The 18,490-nt window shown below is 56.8% G+C and overlaps 1 protein-coding gene across 8 annotated transcripts in view; it reads left to right on the top strand.

Annotated features, from left to right (window-relative positions):
- The window catches only part of RPS6KA2 (ribosomal protein S6 kinase A2), a 334,507-nt gene that overhangs the window by 283,255 nt on the left and 32,762 nt on the right, over positions 1-18,490 (top strand). For all 8 annotated transcript variants that reach the window (XM_061428531.1, XM_061428534.1, XM_061428535.1 and 5 more), the window contains 2 exons: positions 7,039-7,103; positions 14,515-14,617. In XM_061428531.1, coding sequence (XP_061284515.1) covers positions 7,039-7,103; positions 14,515-14,617 — 168 coding nt within the window. The remainder of the gene's footprint in view (positions 1-7,038; positions 7,104-14,514; positions 14,618-18,490) is intronic.

The following is an 18,490-nucleotide window of genomic DNA, read 5'->3' as shown; positions in this document are numbered from 1 at the left end:
AAGTCATCACGCAACCTCCCACCAGTAGATCTGCTGGTGATCGAAACTTTGATTTCAGTACTGAAGTTTTGTTATGAAAATGGGCCCAGTCTCTGCCTTGTCATTTGTGAGTGCCATAACAAACTCCGAACACCTGTTCTGTTAGGGATGCATATGTGAGCATGTGTGCAAAGCACTTGCCTCCTAGGTAGCAGGCACACCACTCCACTCCCAACTGCTCTGCCCTTGGGCAGTGCCCAGGTATGGTCTCACCTGCCTAACCTCCCCAGAGGCAGAAACTGGAGTCAGGAACTGGAAATGAAGACATTAGCTCGTTTATCCACTCAAGCACACAGAACAAGCAGCTCAGTCTCGTCTCTCGTAGCGATTGAAGACTTTTGTTTGGGAGTCCCTCTTTCCTTTCAAATAGCATGGTATTTGGTGGGGAGAATTCATGGCATTGGTGGGCGACTGTGACCAAACCAAAGGGAGGGGAAATGTATTTGTTCTTCCTTTATTTCGGAAAAAGGAAAGAATTTTCTAAATTTACTTTTGTCTTAGACTTTAACATCACAAAAATCATAGTTCTCTAACCCAGAATATTGTTCTGTTATTTAGTTTGCATACCTGATGAGAGAGAAAGATGGATTGGTCTCATTTAGGTGGATAATCATCAAATTACACTAGCCTAGTGGAGCCTGTAGCAGCTTGGAAAACAGCCCATCCATGGCCAGAGAATGCCCTCCTGATGATCTCTAAAGTGAATTATTGTAAAGGCCCAGGAGTTATGGACCATCCTGCGAGCCCACTTCATATTAATGTCATAGGATGTGCAGACTCACATAAAGAGGAAATCATAGTCGGAATTATTACTCACCCAACTTGACCCAGGTCGGCTGCTAAATTTAATTGCCTTAAATCTTTGGCCTATAAAGTGAAAATTATGTTGTGTAGATTAATTTTGCTCTACACAGGCAGCTCAATTAGAAGGCTGGGACTTCTTCCCCCTTTTGATTGCCCTGAGCCTTATTCTTGACCCACCCCCCAAAGTCCCCTGGCCGTTTGGTGAGTTTGTCAACATCAGAAGATCTCACCTAAGCCCTGGGTCCTCTCGTCAATCTGTGGTTTGACCCCATCACCTTCAAGTCAGCCCAGATCTCTGTCGATTGATCCTTGAACTGTAGAGGGGTCCCCTCTGCCCAAACTTCTGCTCTTCATCTATGACCAACCTGCTGCTGCTGCTGCTAAATTGCTTCAGTCGTGTCCGACTCTGTGCGACCCCAGAGACTAGACAGCATATTAAAAAGCAGAGATATTACTTCGCCAACAAAGGTCCGTCTAGTCAAAGCTATGGTTTTTCCTGTGGTCATGTATGGATGTGAGAGTTGGACTATAAAGAAAGCTGAGTGCTGAAGAATTGATGCTTTTGAACTGTGGTGTTGAAGAAGACTCTTGAGAGTCCCTTGAACTGCAAGAGATCCAACCAGTCCATCCTAAAGGAAATCAGTCCTGAATAGTCATTGGAAGGACTGATGCTAAAGCTGAAACTCCAATATTTTGGCCACCTGATGCAAAGAACTGACTCATTGGAAAAGACCCTGATGCTGGGAAAGATTGAGGGCAGGAGGAGAAGGGGACAACAGAGGATGAGATGGCTGGATGGCATCACCGACTCGATGGACATGAGTTTGAGCAAGCTCCAGGAGTTGGCAATGAACAGGGAGGCCTGGTGTGCTGCAGTCCATGGAGTCACAAAAAGTTGGACATGACTGAGCGACTGAACTGAACTGATCAGGGCCCTAGCCATATGGGGTCAGGGGCCAGCTTGCCCCAGGGTGAACTCATCCCAACTAATCACATTTCCAAATAAGGTTTCCCATGAAGTTTTGGGGTTAGGACTTGACCACATGAATTTGGAGGAACACAGCTCAGTACCTCCGAGAGTGAGTCCATAGCATCTGCAGTGGAAGAATTGGCGGGAGTTCAGCTGGTTGGTGTCACGCACCTGGCAGGTGACAAGACTGAGGCCCTTGCCCCAGATCACCTGCTGGAGGTGGCTGCCGAGCCTGGAGATGGTGTTTCCACCCTGTCGTCCCCTGAAGGCACGACATCCTCACCCAAAGAGTCCGAGTGTAGGTCCCCTGGCCACTGCTGGCCATGGGCGTGCCCTGTCCAGTGAGGTGCCCCGCACAGCTGTGGCAGGTGCTGGGGACACAGGTCAGTGGTGCTGCCCGGGAAGCCCGGTCATGTGGGTGAAGAGGCCAGAAATCTCGGGCGGATTTCACCCCTGCCTTTTCCCTGAGACCTGAGAAGGCTGAGGAGCCAGCAGAGGGAGCCCCCTCCCCTGGTAGGACGCAGTACCTAGAGGCAAGGGGCAGGGGCAGGGCGGGGCTGGGGGGACAGGCAGACGGAGGGGCAGGCAGGCCCCCAGCCAGGCCTGGCGGAGGCTCGGTGGCCAGGGGGTGGGACAGCAGGAAAAGCGTTTTCTGTGCCATAAGTGGAGAGATTTTACTTTTATATTTGTCCAAAATGGAGTCAAATGTGTGTCTATTTCAACCACGGTGCAAGTGGACCCAGCAGCTGGAAGACTGGACCATTTGGGCTTCACCCTTGTGTATTACGCACTGTGGTTTGTTCAGTGATGGAAGCAAGCGCAAAATATACCGGCTGCTGCAGTCAGGAGGGCCCCCCGGCAGGGCTGCCTGAGGGCCTGGGGTGCATCTCCAAGCCTTGTGTGTGTATTAGCCTGGAGGGGCAGTGGGGGGCGTGGGTTCTGGGCCAGAGAAACACTGCACACAGAGCCATGGAGGATCCTGTAGCACGTGAGAGCACGTGTGACCTCAGGTGGCCGAGGGGAGGCCCAGGGAGACCATGCAGGCTGAGCAGTCCCCAGGGTGGGACCCTCTGAGGACGCAGCGAGGCGGGTCTGGTTTTTCTGCCGATCATTCTGGTCATGAATTAGAGAAGGACCCTCCGGGGGTCCCTAGTTCATCCCTATGAACATCTGCAGCTTCTCTGGAGAGTCCTGGGACATCCCGGGCTCCTGGAAGACCAGGCAGCAGGATCTGGAGTCAGACGTGCCGCTGAGCATAAAACAGCATGGCTAGTGAGCTACCACCGACTGCCCGGGGAACACAGGGGCAGGGCTATCTGCTTGCGAGGGTTCTGCTCTTCCGGTTTCCGTCTCCTTTCCAGAGTCCACCTCCAGGGGCTGTGCTCTTCTGATCTGGCTTCATACACTGGCCACCCCGCTCTCCTGTCATCTCCTCCAGCCCTGCTGGCACCACCGAGACCTCGCGTGCTGGGCTGGCCCTTGATGGCTTGGTCATGATGAACACCCTGCCCCTCGAGGGGAGCTGACAGTTCCACACCAGCCCTGGGGATCTTCGGGGGCCCTGCCCTCAGTCGACAGGGCCCTGGGAGATACAGCCAGGGCTGAGCAAAGATTCTAAGCATCAGATGAAGTATCAAGCTGACCGAAGATACTTCACAGCCATGACGGTGACATGTAGATGATCTGTGGGTGATGAAGACGTAAAAAGGAGACCTAGTGTTCAAATCCTGGGCGGTTGTAGACTGGCCTCCAGGAGTGTGCGGGTTTGATGGAACGCAAAGTATGCAAGGAAAATAGCCAGACGTGAGCGGATTGTGGACACGCCCGAAAGAACTAGAGAGCGACTCTGTGACTCTCAGACAACAGACCCAGCACCAGATAGATAGTTCAGCAGTCACGAAGGGCCCACGGTTAAACATTTCCCCGAACTTTCTATGGCCAGGAAGATCGAAGGAAAACATTTTTGGCAGATCCTCAGAACTTTTGAGGGATGATTTACTGAGAATGTGGGAGCTTGTTGATGATTAAGTCCAGGAGGAAATGAACAGGCTCGCCTTGTTAAAACACGTGCAGGGGAAGGCTCCAGGTGACCAGGGTCAGAAGGGGTCAGGTCCCGGTCGCAGGCCCAGCGCCGCGTCTACAGCCGCGCCCAGTGGAGGCGGTTCCCACGGATGTAACATCACCACTGGACCAGCACGGAGAAGTCCAGACGTGGTCCAAAGAGCCACGTTCGGGAAGACGGCCCTCGAGTGATCACAACAGAAGTAATTAAATGTGGTACTTACTCGTGCTGCAGAGGATAAGCGTGAATTCTTGAATCTGCGTATTTGGCTGGCATCGGGGATCTTAGTGAAGACTCGCTAAACTGCCTAGAGATTGCTCTTCTGTTCTTAATGTTTCCATCCATGGGCACCTGCCTCTGTGTCTTCTTCTTGCCTCTGGGGACAGAGTGAGACTTGAGTGCGTTTGGTGACGACTCCATGCAAGTCAGCCGAGATTCAGCGACGAGCACAGACTCCCCTGGACTCTCCCAGGATGGATCTCTGCTCACTGCGTGTTTAAACAAAAAGGAGTTGTCAAGTGCAGAGTAGACTATGTTAACGTGTTTCAGGAGAAGATAAATAGAACTGGAATCCAAAATCATCACCCCACTTCCCCGAGGAAGGTTGACACAGGCTTCAGAGAGCTGCGTGCAGAAACTCTCTGATTTACATTTCCCTGCTTTGGAATACTTATAATTTTTGAGTCATAACCAAAGTGTCAGTTCACCGTCGAGTGTTTACTGAGGCCTAGAAGCACAGACATGGTGCAGAATCTCACTCAGCGGAAGAAGAAGGTGCAGATAAAAATGTGCCCAAGGAAACCCAGCTGGTGCAACAGAGACTTGTAGTTATACCAACACCTGTATTTCCTGTCTGTCTTGTTTTGTTTGGGTTCCAGCGGCGTGTCCTTGCAGACAATGAATGAGCGTGAAATGCAATGGGTAAAACATGCAAAAAAGACGGATGAAAGCATTTATCACTCGATCTTGTCCAGCTCTTTGCGACCCCGCAAAGGCTGTAGATTGTAGCCCGCCAGGCTCCCCTGTCCATGGGGATTCTCCAGGCAAGAATCCTGGAGTGGGTTGCCACTTCCTCCTTCAGGGGATCTTCCTGACCCAGGGATCGAATCTGGGTCTCTTGCATTGCAGGAGGATTCTTTACCATCTGAGCCACCAGGAAAGCCCCCCAAAAAGCTGAAAGAGTACAAATCAGAGGTGATTTTTCATTTTGCTTTACTCATGGTGGCCAGAAGTCTTTTTCAATCCTGAATCCTGGGCTTCAGCAAAGGAGGCCTGCGTGCAGGTGGGCACGAAGCCAGAACATTCATTGTCGACACATTCCCGCAGCTGCCTGGGCCCCTGGGAGGACTGCCAGGTGCTGGGGACGTCCAGGCTGGGCGAGCTCTCCAGACTCAGGTCAGGGGTTTCTCTGGAGATGGGCACGGACTTGCAGAGGGTCCTCAGACAATGCTGTTTCTCTCCACTACTGACAACGCTCCTGGCACTAGACGCTCGGGGCTTCCACATGAACGGACTCTCCCTGTCTCCGCAGACACCCACTGGGTCCTAGGATTCAGCGCAGTTCTGACCACCTGAGTTATCCTGGACCCCAGAGGGTCACGGTCACTCCCATCAGACCCCCCACCTCAGACACCAGCCAGGGGTCCCAGGTCGTCGCTGTGCTTCCTGCTGACCAGGTGTAAACCCAGGGTTCCCAGGACCACCCCCCTCCCCACCAGCTTTGGTAATTCAGAGAACAGATCGCAGACCTCAGGAAGGTGCTCCTGTGACTGTTACTGATTTATTGCACAGGATGCTCTAAAAGATTACATGAGGGACTTCCCTGGTGGTCCTGGGGTGCAGTGTCTCACTTAGTGGGAAAGCCCTCTGATGTGTCTGCCTCCCGGGTCCCTGGAGGGGAGCATTCCAGGTCTGACCCCTTCCTCCTGTCTCTGGTCATCTGCATACCAAAGGGTTGATCGGCAGGTCCTGGAGGCTAGTGTGGTGACAGAGGCAGGGGCTCTTTCCCACCGTGCTGGCCTGGCCAGGCTTCCCGGCCAAGGCGGGAGCCGGCTGGACCCTCACCCACCTAGAGATGACCTGATGCAGCTTCCCGACGAGGCCCACAGCAGGCTGTGTCTCCTGGGACCCCCCAGCGTCCCGGGGGGAGGGTCCCTCGGCTCCTCAGGCTGGAAGGTGAGGCTGGGCTGGGAGCTCCACAGGGACCGCAGTGGCTTGAGGTGGCCACGTGCCATCTGTCCTCCACGTCTTCCTGCCTCCCTCCCGAGGACGAGACCTCAGGTTGGGGTGGGGGCCGGCTGAGTGGGGCTGGACCTGGACAAGGTTCTGCACTGGGGCAGGGCTGGGCCCCTGGCGCTCGGGGTGCCTCCTGCACGGCCTGTTCCTTTGAGCTGGAAAGCCTTTTTCCCCTCGACGTGCAGCAGGAGCTGGACTTGCCCACTGGAGGCGGCCCGCCACCCCTTCCTTCCCGCGTCCGTGGCAAATCCCGCCTTCGTTAGTCTTGATGATCAGCACCTACTCACTCCCTGAGACATGGAGGTCCCGGCAGGGTTCACTCTGGGAGGTGTGGGATCCGTGACAACGTGTGTCCGCTGCCCTGAAGTCCTCCGCGCACCCCCTCCCTCGGGCCTCGGGATACAACGTCAGCAGCAAAGCGGGCAGAGGTGAAGCAGCAATAAGCAACGGGCAGCTCTGTCGTACTCAGTGCAGTGCTCGCGGGGTGGACGCGGCTCCCTGCTGGCCTGTCTCCAGGCTGCCGTCCTGCAGGACACCGTGTCCTCTCATCCTTCAGGAAGATCCGGCCCGCTGCTGGTTCTGATGGAGGCTGGGCCAGGCCTCCACGTCCTCGCCCAGCTGCCAGGGCAGCTCACAGCCACCGTTTGGGGCGTCCAGTCTGCCCCTCCCCCACCCCCCTCAGCTGGTCACAGCCCCGCAGGGTGGCGTGGTGGCCTCTGCAGGCTGTGAGGTGGGCAAGGCAGGGGCTGGCAGGAGAGAGGGCAGCTGGGGCTGCTTCTCCCTGGAGGTCGTCGGGACCACCCTGCACATGCCCCCAGCACTTGCCTCACTGCTGCATCAGAGGGCGTGCAGTCACGGCTTTGCTCTGACGTCAGAGGGCGTGCAGTCACGGCTTTGCTCTGACGCTCTCTGCTCTCTGGCCCCCCAGGTGCCGGGCTGGACGGCGTGGAGGAGATCAAGCGCCACCCTTTCTTCGTCACCATCGACTGGAACGTAAGTTGCCGGCCCGGGTCCCTTCTGCACAGAAACCGCAGGGAGATGGGGCTGGGGCAGCGGGCACGGCAGGTGCTGGGTACAGGCCAGTGGTCAGTGTAGACCCGTCCCCTGAAGGAGAGTGCTCCCTCAGGGCATTTCCCAGGCACAGGCCAGGGACCCGGCAGCCCTCCCCTGCGGCTCTAGGCCTGGAATCCGTCCAGCCCTTTGCCGGTTGGAGACCCTGGGCCCCCGTGGCCCTGCAGCCCTCCAGCCTCCCTGAGGACCGAGCCAAGGCCACCCTGGGCTGCTTGCGGCTGCCCGGAGTGTTGGGTCTGGGGCCTATTGGCCCAGACAGGGGGCAGCTTCCTGCCTGGAGTCGGGGTCCCGCCTGCAGTCAGCTCTCACTACTGTGGAAGCTGTTACAGAAAAGCGTTCCCCCGGCCGGGGGAGACAGGAGTCTGTGATGCTTGTTAAAGACGTAAGGAGGACTTATTCGGGGGGCCTTCACAATGGTGTGGGACCACTTCGGGGGTGGGGGTCCTGCCTTCGGGAGGGAGGAGGGGCACGGACTGGGGGTCAGCGGGCAGAAGGTGATTAAGGGGAATCACCAGGTGGGGGTTCCGGCTAAACCCACCCGCCAGGACTCACGCTGGGGCGGGCGTCATGATCGAGCCGGGTCAGTGTCCAAGGTGATGAGATGTGGAGGGCGGAGATTGGTCAGACTGACTCGGGACTCCTGCGGGAACTGGACAGAGCAAGAGGAGGCCCCTACAGCTCCTCTCCGCCCTGCGAGAGCCCAGGAACACTTGGCCGGGGAGACCGGGGGTTCCAGACCTGGAGCTGGGACTCTGCTGAGACGTGGTACAGTTAGGCCTGGTTTCCGAGGTGGGAGCAGAGAGGAGCCTTGACTCCTTGGCGATGAGGTGCCTGGGGAACCCAGGCCTCCCTGCCGGGGTGGGGACTGTGCTGGGAGGCGACCAGCGGCCGCCCTACGCGAGCCTGGCCGGGGCTGCGGGCAGACAGGCTCACCTCCTGCCAGGGCAAGGAAAGGGCTTGCCTAGGGACGGGGGCCAAGTCAGCGTCTCGGGGTACGTGGCGTTTTCGCAGCACGATGGCCGGGGATGTTGCAAGCTGGGCTCCATGTGTCCCCGAGACTGCAAGTCTGCATGAGCCCTGGGCAAGGCCAAGGTGCCCGGCTGGCCGTGGCCCTGCGCTCGGAGCAGAGTCCCCAGACTCCTGTGCCAAGAAGGTGGCACTTCTGTGTTCCGTCAAAGCAAACTGGGCTGCAGTTAGGTTGGCAAGCTTCTTTTGCTGCTTTTGGTGTTTCATTTCACTTGGGTTTGCTTTGGTTTTTGAGAAAGGCCCTCCGATGCACTCAGACAAACTTCCCTGCCATCATCTCATGTCTTGGGGGGCGGGTGGGGGCATGACCAGCAGGAGCCAGAGCAGCCGAGAGGCCTCCCTGAGCCCCCCACTCTGAGACCCCGCTTGGTGCAGGCAGCCGTGTTTCATGACCACTGGGTGCTCCCCCGTGTCCAGGTGAGCAGGTGCCCAGCATACAGTGATGGGAAGATACCGCCGCCCTCCAGCCACTCCGAGCCCCGGGGGGGACCGCCGTCCATCGTCCAGCCAGAGGCGGCTGTGGCAGGGCGCCCCGTCAGGGAGGGGGCAGTGATGCTGCAGAGGGGGGCTGACGAGTGTGGCGGGGGCGGAGGAAGAGGGAGGGAGTCCCCACGAAGACCTCCCACCTCCGGGGGCCACGGCCTCAGTCCAGCCTCCCAGATCCTCCCCGGGACGAGGAGCTGGCAGCCTCAGTCCAGCCTCCCAGGTCCTCCCAAGACAAGGAGCCGCGGTCCTCTGCAGCCCCCGCGGCACTGAGTCAGCCAGGCAGGGGCCACCGTGTGCTGGCCAGCCTCAGGCCCAGCCACACCCCCAGGCCAGGGACCGGCCCCACCTCCAGGAAGACGTGCACAGGTCCCAGCGGGCGGCAGGACAGGTCTGTCCGGCGGTCCGTGCTCTGCTTCCAGCAGCCTCGGTAACTGGAAACTGCAGTGGCGGCCCCTCTGCGAAAACTGTTAAAACCGAGAGGCCATCCCGCTGCCAGACATACGCTCAGAATGACAATGACAAGGCCTCGCCTTGACTGGTCGGTGACTTTACCCAGAGCCCACCTCGGCACCCAGCCTGGGAAATAGAAAGATATGATTTCACCTCTGCTTCCTTCTCTGACCCAAAACTGCCAGCAGAAGTTCTTGTTTTTTTTTAAGTAAACGCTTGTCATCCACACGTCTTCTCCCCGGGGGTCTTTGGTTTCCTGGCAGGGCCGAGTGAGTCCGTGATCTCTGCCCTTAGGGGTCACTGCCCCGTTTGTCCTGCCTTGCCGCCAACTCACCCCCAGAGCCTGGCAACTAACACCTGCCCAGGGGCACTGCCCCTGCAGGCTCACTCCCCGTGTCAGAAGAAATGAAAAATTACGCGTTGATGACGGACCACACGCCTCTGGACAGGGATGGGAGCATGGACACAGGAGCTGCGTCTACTTTGCCTGCTGGCTGGAGCCGCGCTGAGAACAGAAATGAGCAGAAGCCCCAGATAAGCTTAGTCAGAGCAAACGGCCTCGGGCCCTCGAGTCGGGCGGAGCCCTCCAGCCCCACCAGGCTCCTCTGGGGCGGGATGAAGCGTCCACCCCAGGACCCTCCCTGTAACATGACACCTTGTGATTGCAGCTGCGCCCCAACAGGGCTGGAGTCAGGCTTCTTTCTGAAACCCTTCGAAGCACATCGCCAGAGTCACGCGTGAGGTGGGAGGCACTCCTGGGGGAGACTGAGGCTGGGGGGCATGAGAGGTGCACCCTCTGACCCGGGGGGCCCGGCAGCACATGGACCGGCAGCTGCAGAGTGGGGCTCCGGGCGCCGTGGGGCTTATGCACAAGGGCAGGCCCCAGGGGTCTGGGTACCGGGAGCTCGCAGCTGCCACTCAGCATCTCGCCGTACCGGGGTCCCCTCCACGGCCCTCTGGGAGATTTCTCTAGATCTGCCCCCATGTTAAATACCCCAGAAAGACCCACCCTTCCAAGGGGCCGACAGGTGTCTGTTCAAGGACTGATCACCCTCTGGCTCAGCGGTTTTGTAAACCCAGACACCGGGGTTCTAACACTCCCGGTGGGGTCTCCCACGGAGGCAGAGCTGTGCGCCGCGTGGACCAGACACCCCAGACCCGCCCACGTTGCGCAGGAGCCATTGGGCCGCTTCCTGTTCCCCCTCCCGTCCTGTCTGGGTCATTTCTGCTCTTTCAGGAAGCATCTCTCACGGTGCCCTTTGCCTAATTGGAGCGTGTTAATGTTGAAATGCCTGGAGCCAGAAGTGCTTGCGGAAAACAGATGTTCTGTCTGTGACCCCGAACTGCAATCAGTTTTCCCTTCCATTATCGAGTTGCTATTTTTGTTGCGCTCGCTCTGTCCTTCCCTAGTCACCTTTTAGGTATAAATAGAATTCAGATGCGCCTGCCCAGAGCGCCCCAGTCTGTACATATGATGTGAAATCCGTTCCGTCGTTGCTACAGCTCGTGTCATCTCAAGATCCCGGGACAAGCTCTGAGACTGAAAGTGACGCCTGGTGAACTTGGCCTTGAGACCCCACTGTCTTCCCATCAGTGTGAGGTGAATTGTCCCAGAGGCTCAGAGAGGGGCGTCCAGGTCAGAATTAGGAAGCTCAAAGAGAAAGTGAAAGTGAAATCTCTCAGTCGTGTCCGACTCTTTGCAACCCTGTGGACTGTAGCCCGCCAGGGTCCTCCGTCCATGGGATTTTCCAGGCAAGAATACTGGAGTGGGCAGCCATTTCCTTCTCCAGGAGATCTTCCTGACCCAGGGATTGAACTCTGGTCTCCCGCAGTGCAGGCAGACGCTTTAACCTCTGAACCACCAGGAACTCAAAGGCCTCCACAAAATTGTGTGCCCGTCCACTCTCTGCCTGGCCCTGCGCTCAGCAGTGGATCTCACAGAATGAGGAGCAAGTTCCCCTTTTCTCTAAATCTTCAAACCCACTCCAAGGTCTGGACACAGGGAAAGAGAAGACATGTATAAGAATGACACTCACTAATGCTTTCCAGGCCTCCCTGGCGGCTCAGTGGTGAAGAATCCACCTGCAAATGCAGGAGACTCAGGCTTGGTCCCTGGGTCGGGAAGATGCCCTGGAGTAGGCAGTGACTCCCCACTCCGGTGTTCTTGCCTGGAGCGTTCCATGGACAGAGGAGCCGGACGGGCTACAATCCTTGGGGTTGCAAAGAGTCAGAAATGACTCAGCGACTAAACGACAACAAAGCACTTTCCAAAATGTTTATCCAGCGACAGGAAGACATTTAAGACTGCAGCAAACACCAGGGGGCCTCGGAAGGGCAGGATGACCAAATACCCCCGGTGGCTTTGAGGCTTTTTGCTGCCCTCTTAAAACCAAGATGAGGCTGCACCAAGCCCCCGAGACGGGGGATCTGGGGCATATTTCACTGACAGGCTCCGTCTCTGCAGGTCCCAGTGTCGGGGGAAGAGGGGTCTTGGGGGGACTTCCTGCTGCCTCCCCAGCAAGCCTCAGGGAGCTTTCTCCCACACTGTGTCTCAGGTCAGTCAGGCTCTCTGCAGCTGATGCACAAGCTTACAGAGGCCATTCAGAAAGTTCGTGGGAACACGGCCACGCTTGCACACGCTGCCGTGTGAAGCCCAAGGGTGCACAGGCTGCAGACCCATTTCTGGGACCTGTGCGGTGGGTGCTGGAGTTGGGATTCTGCCCCAGGGCAGAGCAGGGGCAAGTGTGAGCCAAGCACCATCCCGGAGCGGGGACCCCCGGGGGCCGTGTCCTCTCTGGATCCCCGAGTTATCACCCAATGTTTCCATGTAAAATACGCGCTGCTCTCCACGTGGACGAAGCTGCAACAGCTCACTGCTGGGGGACGTCTAATTGCGATGAGCTCTTCTCCTTATACGGGAGGACTTGCCAGTGGGGGTCTGCGTCTCCTCCCAAGGGGTCAGCCTCCCGGCCAGGACCACCTCCCGGCTCCCAGTGGAGGCAGGTGAAGACTTGGCCTGCGTGTTGAGTGAGGGGAGGAGCCGGACTGGGCTTCAGCCCCCAGGTGCAAGAGCTCTCCTTTGCATGAAATGACGATCCGTTCTGCGTGTGTGTGTTTACTGAGATACAGTTGACGTGTATTAGTTTCAGCGTTACAACATCATAGTTTGCTCTTTGTGACGTGACGTGGTCACCACAGTGAATCTAGTTGAAATCTATCACCACACGTAGTTGTGAGCTTTTTCCTTCGGATGAGAACTCTCAGGATCTCCTCTTTAAGCAACTTTAAACATGCACCAGTCTTCTGATCCGTAGTCAGTATGCGGTACAGAACCTCCCCAGGACTTATCCATTGTGAACTGGAGATCCTCACCCGTTTCAGCCACCAGAACCCCCTCCCACCCCTGGCCACCACGCGTGTGGTTCTCTTTTGTGGAAATCTCTTGTGTAAACAAATGCCCCCCCCGTCGTGGAAGTGGGAGACCGGGCTCTGCTGGAGGCCCCTCCCTCCCCGCCCTCCTCCCCGTCCTCTGGGAAGCAGCAGGAGGACAAATGTTTGGTGACTGGCCCAGCGCAGACACCCCAGGGAGAATGGCCGGTGGCGGGGGCGGCCAGGCTGGGCGGCTGGCAGGCTTGGTAACGGTGCATGTTTTAACCAGAGCGCAGAGCTCACCCTGCGTATTAGATTTTCCCTGACCAGAGCCTGCATCAGGGCAGCACACACACACACACACACACACACACACACACACCCCGCCAGTGCGTGAGCACAGAAAGCAGCATCTTCCCATTTCTGGAAAGGGTAACTCAGTTCCTAATGAAATCTCCTCACTGAGGGCTGGGAACGACCAAGTAACGGGAGGCTGGATTAGCTCACTTCTCCTCCGAGGGCTCCCGAGTGCACACCCCAGCTCCAAGCGTGCACGCGTGGCCAAGGCCCTCTGAACCCAAGAGGGAGCCCAGCGGTCAGCGGTCAGCGGTCAGCTGTCTGTGCGGACAACGCCTTTTGCAGGGTATGCTCCAGCGGGGTCTCTGCTGAGGCGGGAAGAGTCTGGAGACCCAGGCCCACCCCCCGCCTGTGCCTTCGTCACCCTTGACCCTGGAGGGGGTTGTACCTAACCTATCATAGCTTCAGTTTTCTCGTCTGTAGAATTGGTGATAAATCTGCTTTCTCGAGTCCTTGAGAGACTGGAAGCAGATCCAGGCAGTCCGCTGCATCCGTCTGCAGACCCACCTGTCTGGGGCCCTGAATCCAGGCCTGGTGACCCCAGGGCCCCGGGAAGGGCCCTGTGTTCCCAGCCGGGGCCTGGGGGCCCGCCGGTGAGGCAGGCTGGGTAGAACGCGAGCTGACGGATTGCAGCCAGACACTCCTCCTGGTTCCCATACCCTGCCGCGGGGTGCACGGCTCTCCACGATTGACGCCAGTTGCTGCCTGTTCCCAGGGCGAGCTGACTGAACCCTGGCATCCCATTCCCAAGTCTGCCTGGATGGAACCCCTGGCCCGCACCTGGCATCACCAGGCTGTGCTGGTCCAGTGCCCACCTCCCTCCTCAGACGGGCATCCCGGGCCCTGGGGCCGCCCCCTTCCCTCTCCCTACCTCCCCCCACACCTCAGCATCATCATGTTGTTCCGCCCGGCTTTGAACGCCCTTGTGTTGCTCCTTGAAAGGAACTGGGGAGAAGTCAGGCTTGGAACAACGTACGTGAGGGTGTCCTTGAACCCTGTCCAAGGCAGTCACCGTGAGACTGAGTCAGACCCCAGAAGCGGCCGGCTCTCTGACAGGCGCTCCGAGCGCCTGTTCAAGAGCGCAAAAACGTGTATATCAACCGCAAAGCTCGACTCAGCCCCTGGGCTTGAACAGAGGGGTCTGAGGCCCGAATCTGGGAGCAGCCGGAATAGGTGCCCAGGAGGTGCAAAGTCCCTGCAGTGCGGGTAGGGGGACGCGGGTGGGGTCGGTGTCCCCGGCAACCTGCGGCATCTGAGCTGCTGGCTCCCAGTCCTGGGGACGGGGCGACGGTGCAGAGGAGCAGGGCTCTTGCTGCTGGTACCTGGGGGGGCAGACGTGACTGACCTGTCAGATGCTACTTGAAGCAGATTCTACTGCGCAGAAATGATCGAGACTGTTGCGCTAAAATCAGAGTGTTTGGATGTCCCCAAAGCCTTTTCCCTGGAGCCGCGGCTTCGACGTCTGCTTGTAGACGATACGGCTGTGTGCTGTCCTCATCGTAACTTTCTCGGGGTGCTCCTGCACGTGTCAGAGCTGGGGGCGGGGCCGCGGTGCCCTGGCAGAGGGGGGAGGGGGCATGGGCGGCCCCTCCCCTGCATCCCCCTGCTGGCCCTCAGCCCCCGCTCCGTCCTGCCCTCCCTGCAGAAGCTGTACAGGAAGGAGATCAAGCCGCCCTTCAAGCCAGCGGTGGGCAGGCCAGAGGACACCTTCCACTTCGACCCCGAGTTCACAGCGAGGACGCCTACAGGTGTGTGCGGGCCGGGGTGGGGTGGCCTGGGCTACTTTCCCACGGGGTCCTCTAGCCCGGCCAGGTAGGGCCAGGCACCCCGGAGTCAGAGAGCCCCACGTTCAAGGGCACCTCCAGGGGAAGTCACCCTCAGGGCTGTTTGTTCTCGTTTCTCTGCTGGTCTGTGATGGAGCCGCCTCCCAGCCACCCCGGGGGCGCCTGGCCTGCGGATCTCCCTGGCACGCCTGCTCCTCCTGCTCCCTCTGGGCCTGAGTTGCCGATTCCAGGGACTCACCCTGGAAAATTCGAGAAAAGAAGCTCGAGGCAATGAAAGTCTCATTTACTTAGCAGTTTTATGGGAAGAGGGAGGCTGTCAGCTAAGTCTGTAAATGCATGAACTGTGGGTCTTATTCGTGCAAAAAAACCAAACAGCTGTTTGAAAAGTTACGTCAGCTCCTGTAGCTCAGCACAGCAGATGGACTCGGGAGTTTAGCTGCCATGATGCATCTTGAATTACTCCTAAGGTCTACCAACTTCAGTCAGAACTGGTCAGTTCAGTTCAGGTCAGTGGCTCAGTCGTGTCCAACTCTTTGTGACCCCATGAATCGCAGCACGCCAGGCCTCCCTGTCCATCACCAACTCCCAGAGTCTACTCAAACTCACGTCCATCGAGTCGGTGATGCCATCCAGCCATCTCATCCTCTGTCGTCCCCTTCTCTTCCTGCCCCCGATCCCTCCCAGCATCAGGGTCTTTTCCAATGAGTCAACTCTTCGCATGAGGTAGCCAAAGTATTGGAGTTTCAGCTTCAGCATCAGTCCTTCCAATGAACACCCAGGACTGATCTCCTTTAGAATGGACTGGTTGGACCTCCTTGCAGTCCAAGGGACTCTCAAGGGTCTTCTCCAACACCACAGTTCAAAAGCATCAAGTCTTCAGTGCTCAGCTTTCTTCAGAGTCCAACTCTCAGCTGCCTTTAAAAGTTGTCATTCTGTGATATTAGTGGCAAGCCACTCCAATATTCTGCCTGGGAAATCCCATGGACAGAGGAGCCTGGTGGGCTACTGTCCATGGGGTCTCAAAGATTCTGATGGAACTGAGCAACTGAGCACGCATTAACTTTGTAAAAATATGGTGATTCTCTTTGTCTGCCCAGGTGGCCTTAACAAAATACCTCAGACTGGGCAGCTTCAACTACAGAAATTTATCTTGGTTTCCCACGAGAGCCCTATCCTGGGCTGCAGACGGCCGCCTTCCCTCTGTCTTCACGTGGACTCACTCTGTATCCGAGAGGAGAGAGAGAGAGGTCCCTGGGGTCCTCTTCCTCTTGTAAGGACAGCAGTCTGTTGAATCAGAGCCCCACCCTTATGACCTCACTTACACCCTCGAAACCCCTTCTCCCAGTACAGTCACTCTGGCCTTCAGCACAGGAATTCTGTGGGACACAGTCCAGTTCATCACGGTAAAGACACGGTGGTTTTGTCTAAAAAAAAAAAGCGTGACAAGCCCCTTCTGGAGATTGTGCCCACTCTTCAGGTGGCTCAGTGGTAAAGAATCCGTCTGGAATGCAGGAGACACGGGTTTGAACCCTGGGTCAGGAAGATTCCCTGGAGGAGGAAGTGGCAGCCACTCCAGAAAGCCTGGCAGGCTACAGTCTGCGGGGTCGCAAAGAGTCGGACAGACTGAGTGACCGAGCAGCCTTATTCTGGAGATTGGATGGGACACGTGCAGCCCGTTGGTAGCTACGGGGCTGCGTGCTGTGCGCACGGGGTTTCCCACACACTGCTCACTGTTGTTGCTCAGTCACCTGACTCTTTTGTGACCTCATGGACTGCGGCCCGCCAGGCTCTGTCTGTCCATGGGATTTCCCCAGCAGGAATACTGAAGTGGGTTGCCGTTTCCTGCTCCTCTCTCATTGTTACTGAATCTGAAATTGTCTATGGTTAAAAAAGACAATCGTAAAATAGACGGTCAAATACGACATGTCAAGTGGATAATGTTACAACAGAGAATCCACTTGGATTTCCACACCACAGAGGGGCCCTTTTGGGATGTGAGCTCTGTGCAAACAAAGAGGTGGGGAGGGGGCGTCCTTGGAGCCTGGAAGGTGCCTGTGGACCCCCGCAGCGGAGGCTCCTGGACCCAAAAGGAAGCAGATGCTGGACGCTATCCATTAGGGAGTCAAGGCACAGACACTCACTGGTCTCTTCTGGGTCCTCCTGCAGCCCTCAGATAAAACCAAGACCGTCCTCAGGGCCAGAGCCCTAGTGAGGCCTGCAGCCGTGGTCAGGGTGACCAGTCGCTGCTGCGAGATTCGCGTGGCTGCTCAGGAGGAGGTGGAAACCCAGGGGGGTCCTCTAGGAAAGGTGGCTGGGCGCTCACCCAGCTCTCAGTGGCCTCGGGAAGTCCCTGTGTGTTGGAGGTAAGAGGCGGCCCATCCTTCACGTGGCAGCACTGACCCAGTTCACAGACTCTGGTGGAATCGTTGGCCCCAGAGGTTGGAAAGACGGAGCAGGAAGGGGGATTCCATCCTGGCTGTGCCCCAGCTCACCTGAGCAGGTCACTGTCTGCCCCCTCCGTGGCTTACCCAAACGCCACGGAGCCCAGAAAGGGTTAACTCCAGCAGAGAACTCTGCCTGTGACGAGCACCCTCACAACCTCCAGGTCCTTAATAAAAGGTGCACGGTTTCACCAAGGGTTTCCATCATTGGGAACTGTGTTTAAAATCCTGAAATTAAGACCAGATTTGTGTTGCCTGGCAAGAAAATGCTAATGCAGTCAACTCTGAATTACTCACCTGTGCACGCTTTTTGTATTATCCATGAAGAATTTAAACCCCAACCTAATTGGCCCGTATTGTTAGCAGGCTTTTTTTCAAGCATATCATATATCTTTTGTGTAGAGAATTCAAGTTTATTTTATTACTAGCTAAAGGAAAACATCATTAGACACTGCATTTTAATGCTGTCCAGAAATAGCTTTTTTTACCCCTTACTGTTTGGATTTCTCCGATCAATTGTACTTACTGAAGGACCCAGTTTGCCTTTGATGGGGTAGTAATTGAAATGCCAAGACATAGAAAAATAAGCCTCTATCCTCAAAAGAGACCAGACTGTTCTGAGCACGTGATTCGAGTTCATGACTGAAAGGGCAGCAGATGCGGTGTAACCCTGGAGCAGCGGGTAATCCACGCCCTGTGTCAGCCTTGGACGCACCGTCGGAATTTTTTGTCGCAGTCTTCAAGTCTTTCATTTTTAGCTTAAGCTGATGCTAAAGCTGGTGGACTTTCCCTGACGACACACCAGCTGCCCTTCAGAGTCTGCTGACCCGCGGGAGATGCCAGCCTAAGATTTAAAAGCACAACAAACATTGCAACAAGTCAGAAATCACTCCTAGGATCAACGAAGGTTGACTGTACTCAGCTTTAAATTTCCTTTCATCCCACTCACACGTTTGCCCTTCTTCTGGTACTGAGCTAGAAGTCAGTGTCCCCTAGCCGACTGTAAAGCCTGTTAAAAGTCATGGCTGCCGCTACTGTGTGGTCACATCTAGCCACACGGACCAGTGTTGGCTGTGATAACCTCCTGTGAGGTCCGTGTGAACCTCAGCTGGTCTCTCCTGGGTCTGAGCAGGTAGAGGCATCCCGAGTGTTAGAAGGCATGGCCCTGGGCTTCATACCTCTTTGACGGTTGAAGTCCTTGCTTACTTGATCCACAGACTTTGTCCATTCGCCCGGGACGGTGTATCAGTTCAAATTTGCAGGAAGCTACATCCCGCCCACGCAGACTCCCAGTTGCTGTAACTGAGCCTGTATCCATTCGTCCTTCAGCCTGTACGTGGCTCACCCGAGATCCTGGCGTGGGCTCGAGTTCTTCCATCCAAGCCTGCTCCTCTGG

Source organism: Bos javanicus, chromosome 9 (assembly GCF_032452875.1).
Source record: "Bos javanicus breed banteng chromosome 9, ARS-OSU_banteng_1.0, whole genome shotgun sequence".
NCBI classification, from domain to species: Eukaryota; Metazoa; Chordata; class Mammalia; order Artiodactyla; family Bovidae; genus Bos; species Bos javanicus.
Note: the sequence above shows the minus strand (reverse complement) of the source record. Positions and strands in the feature narration are given on the sequence as shown.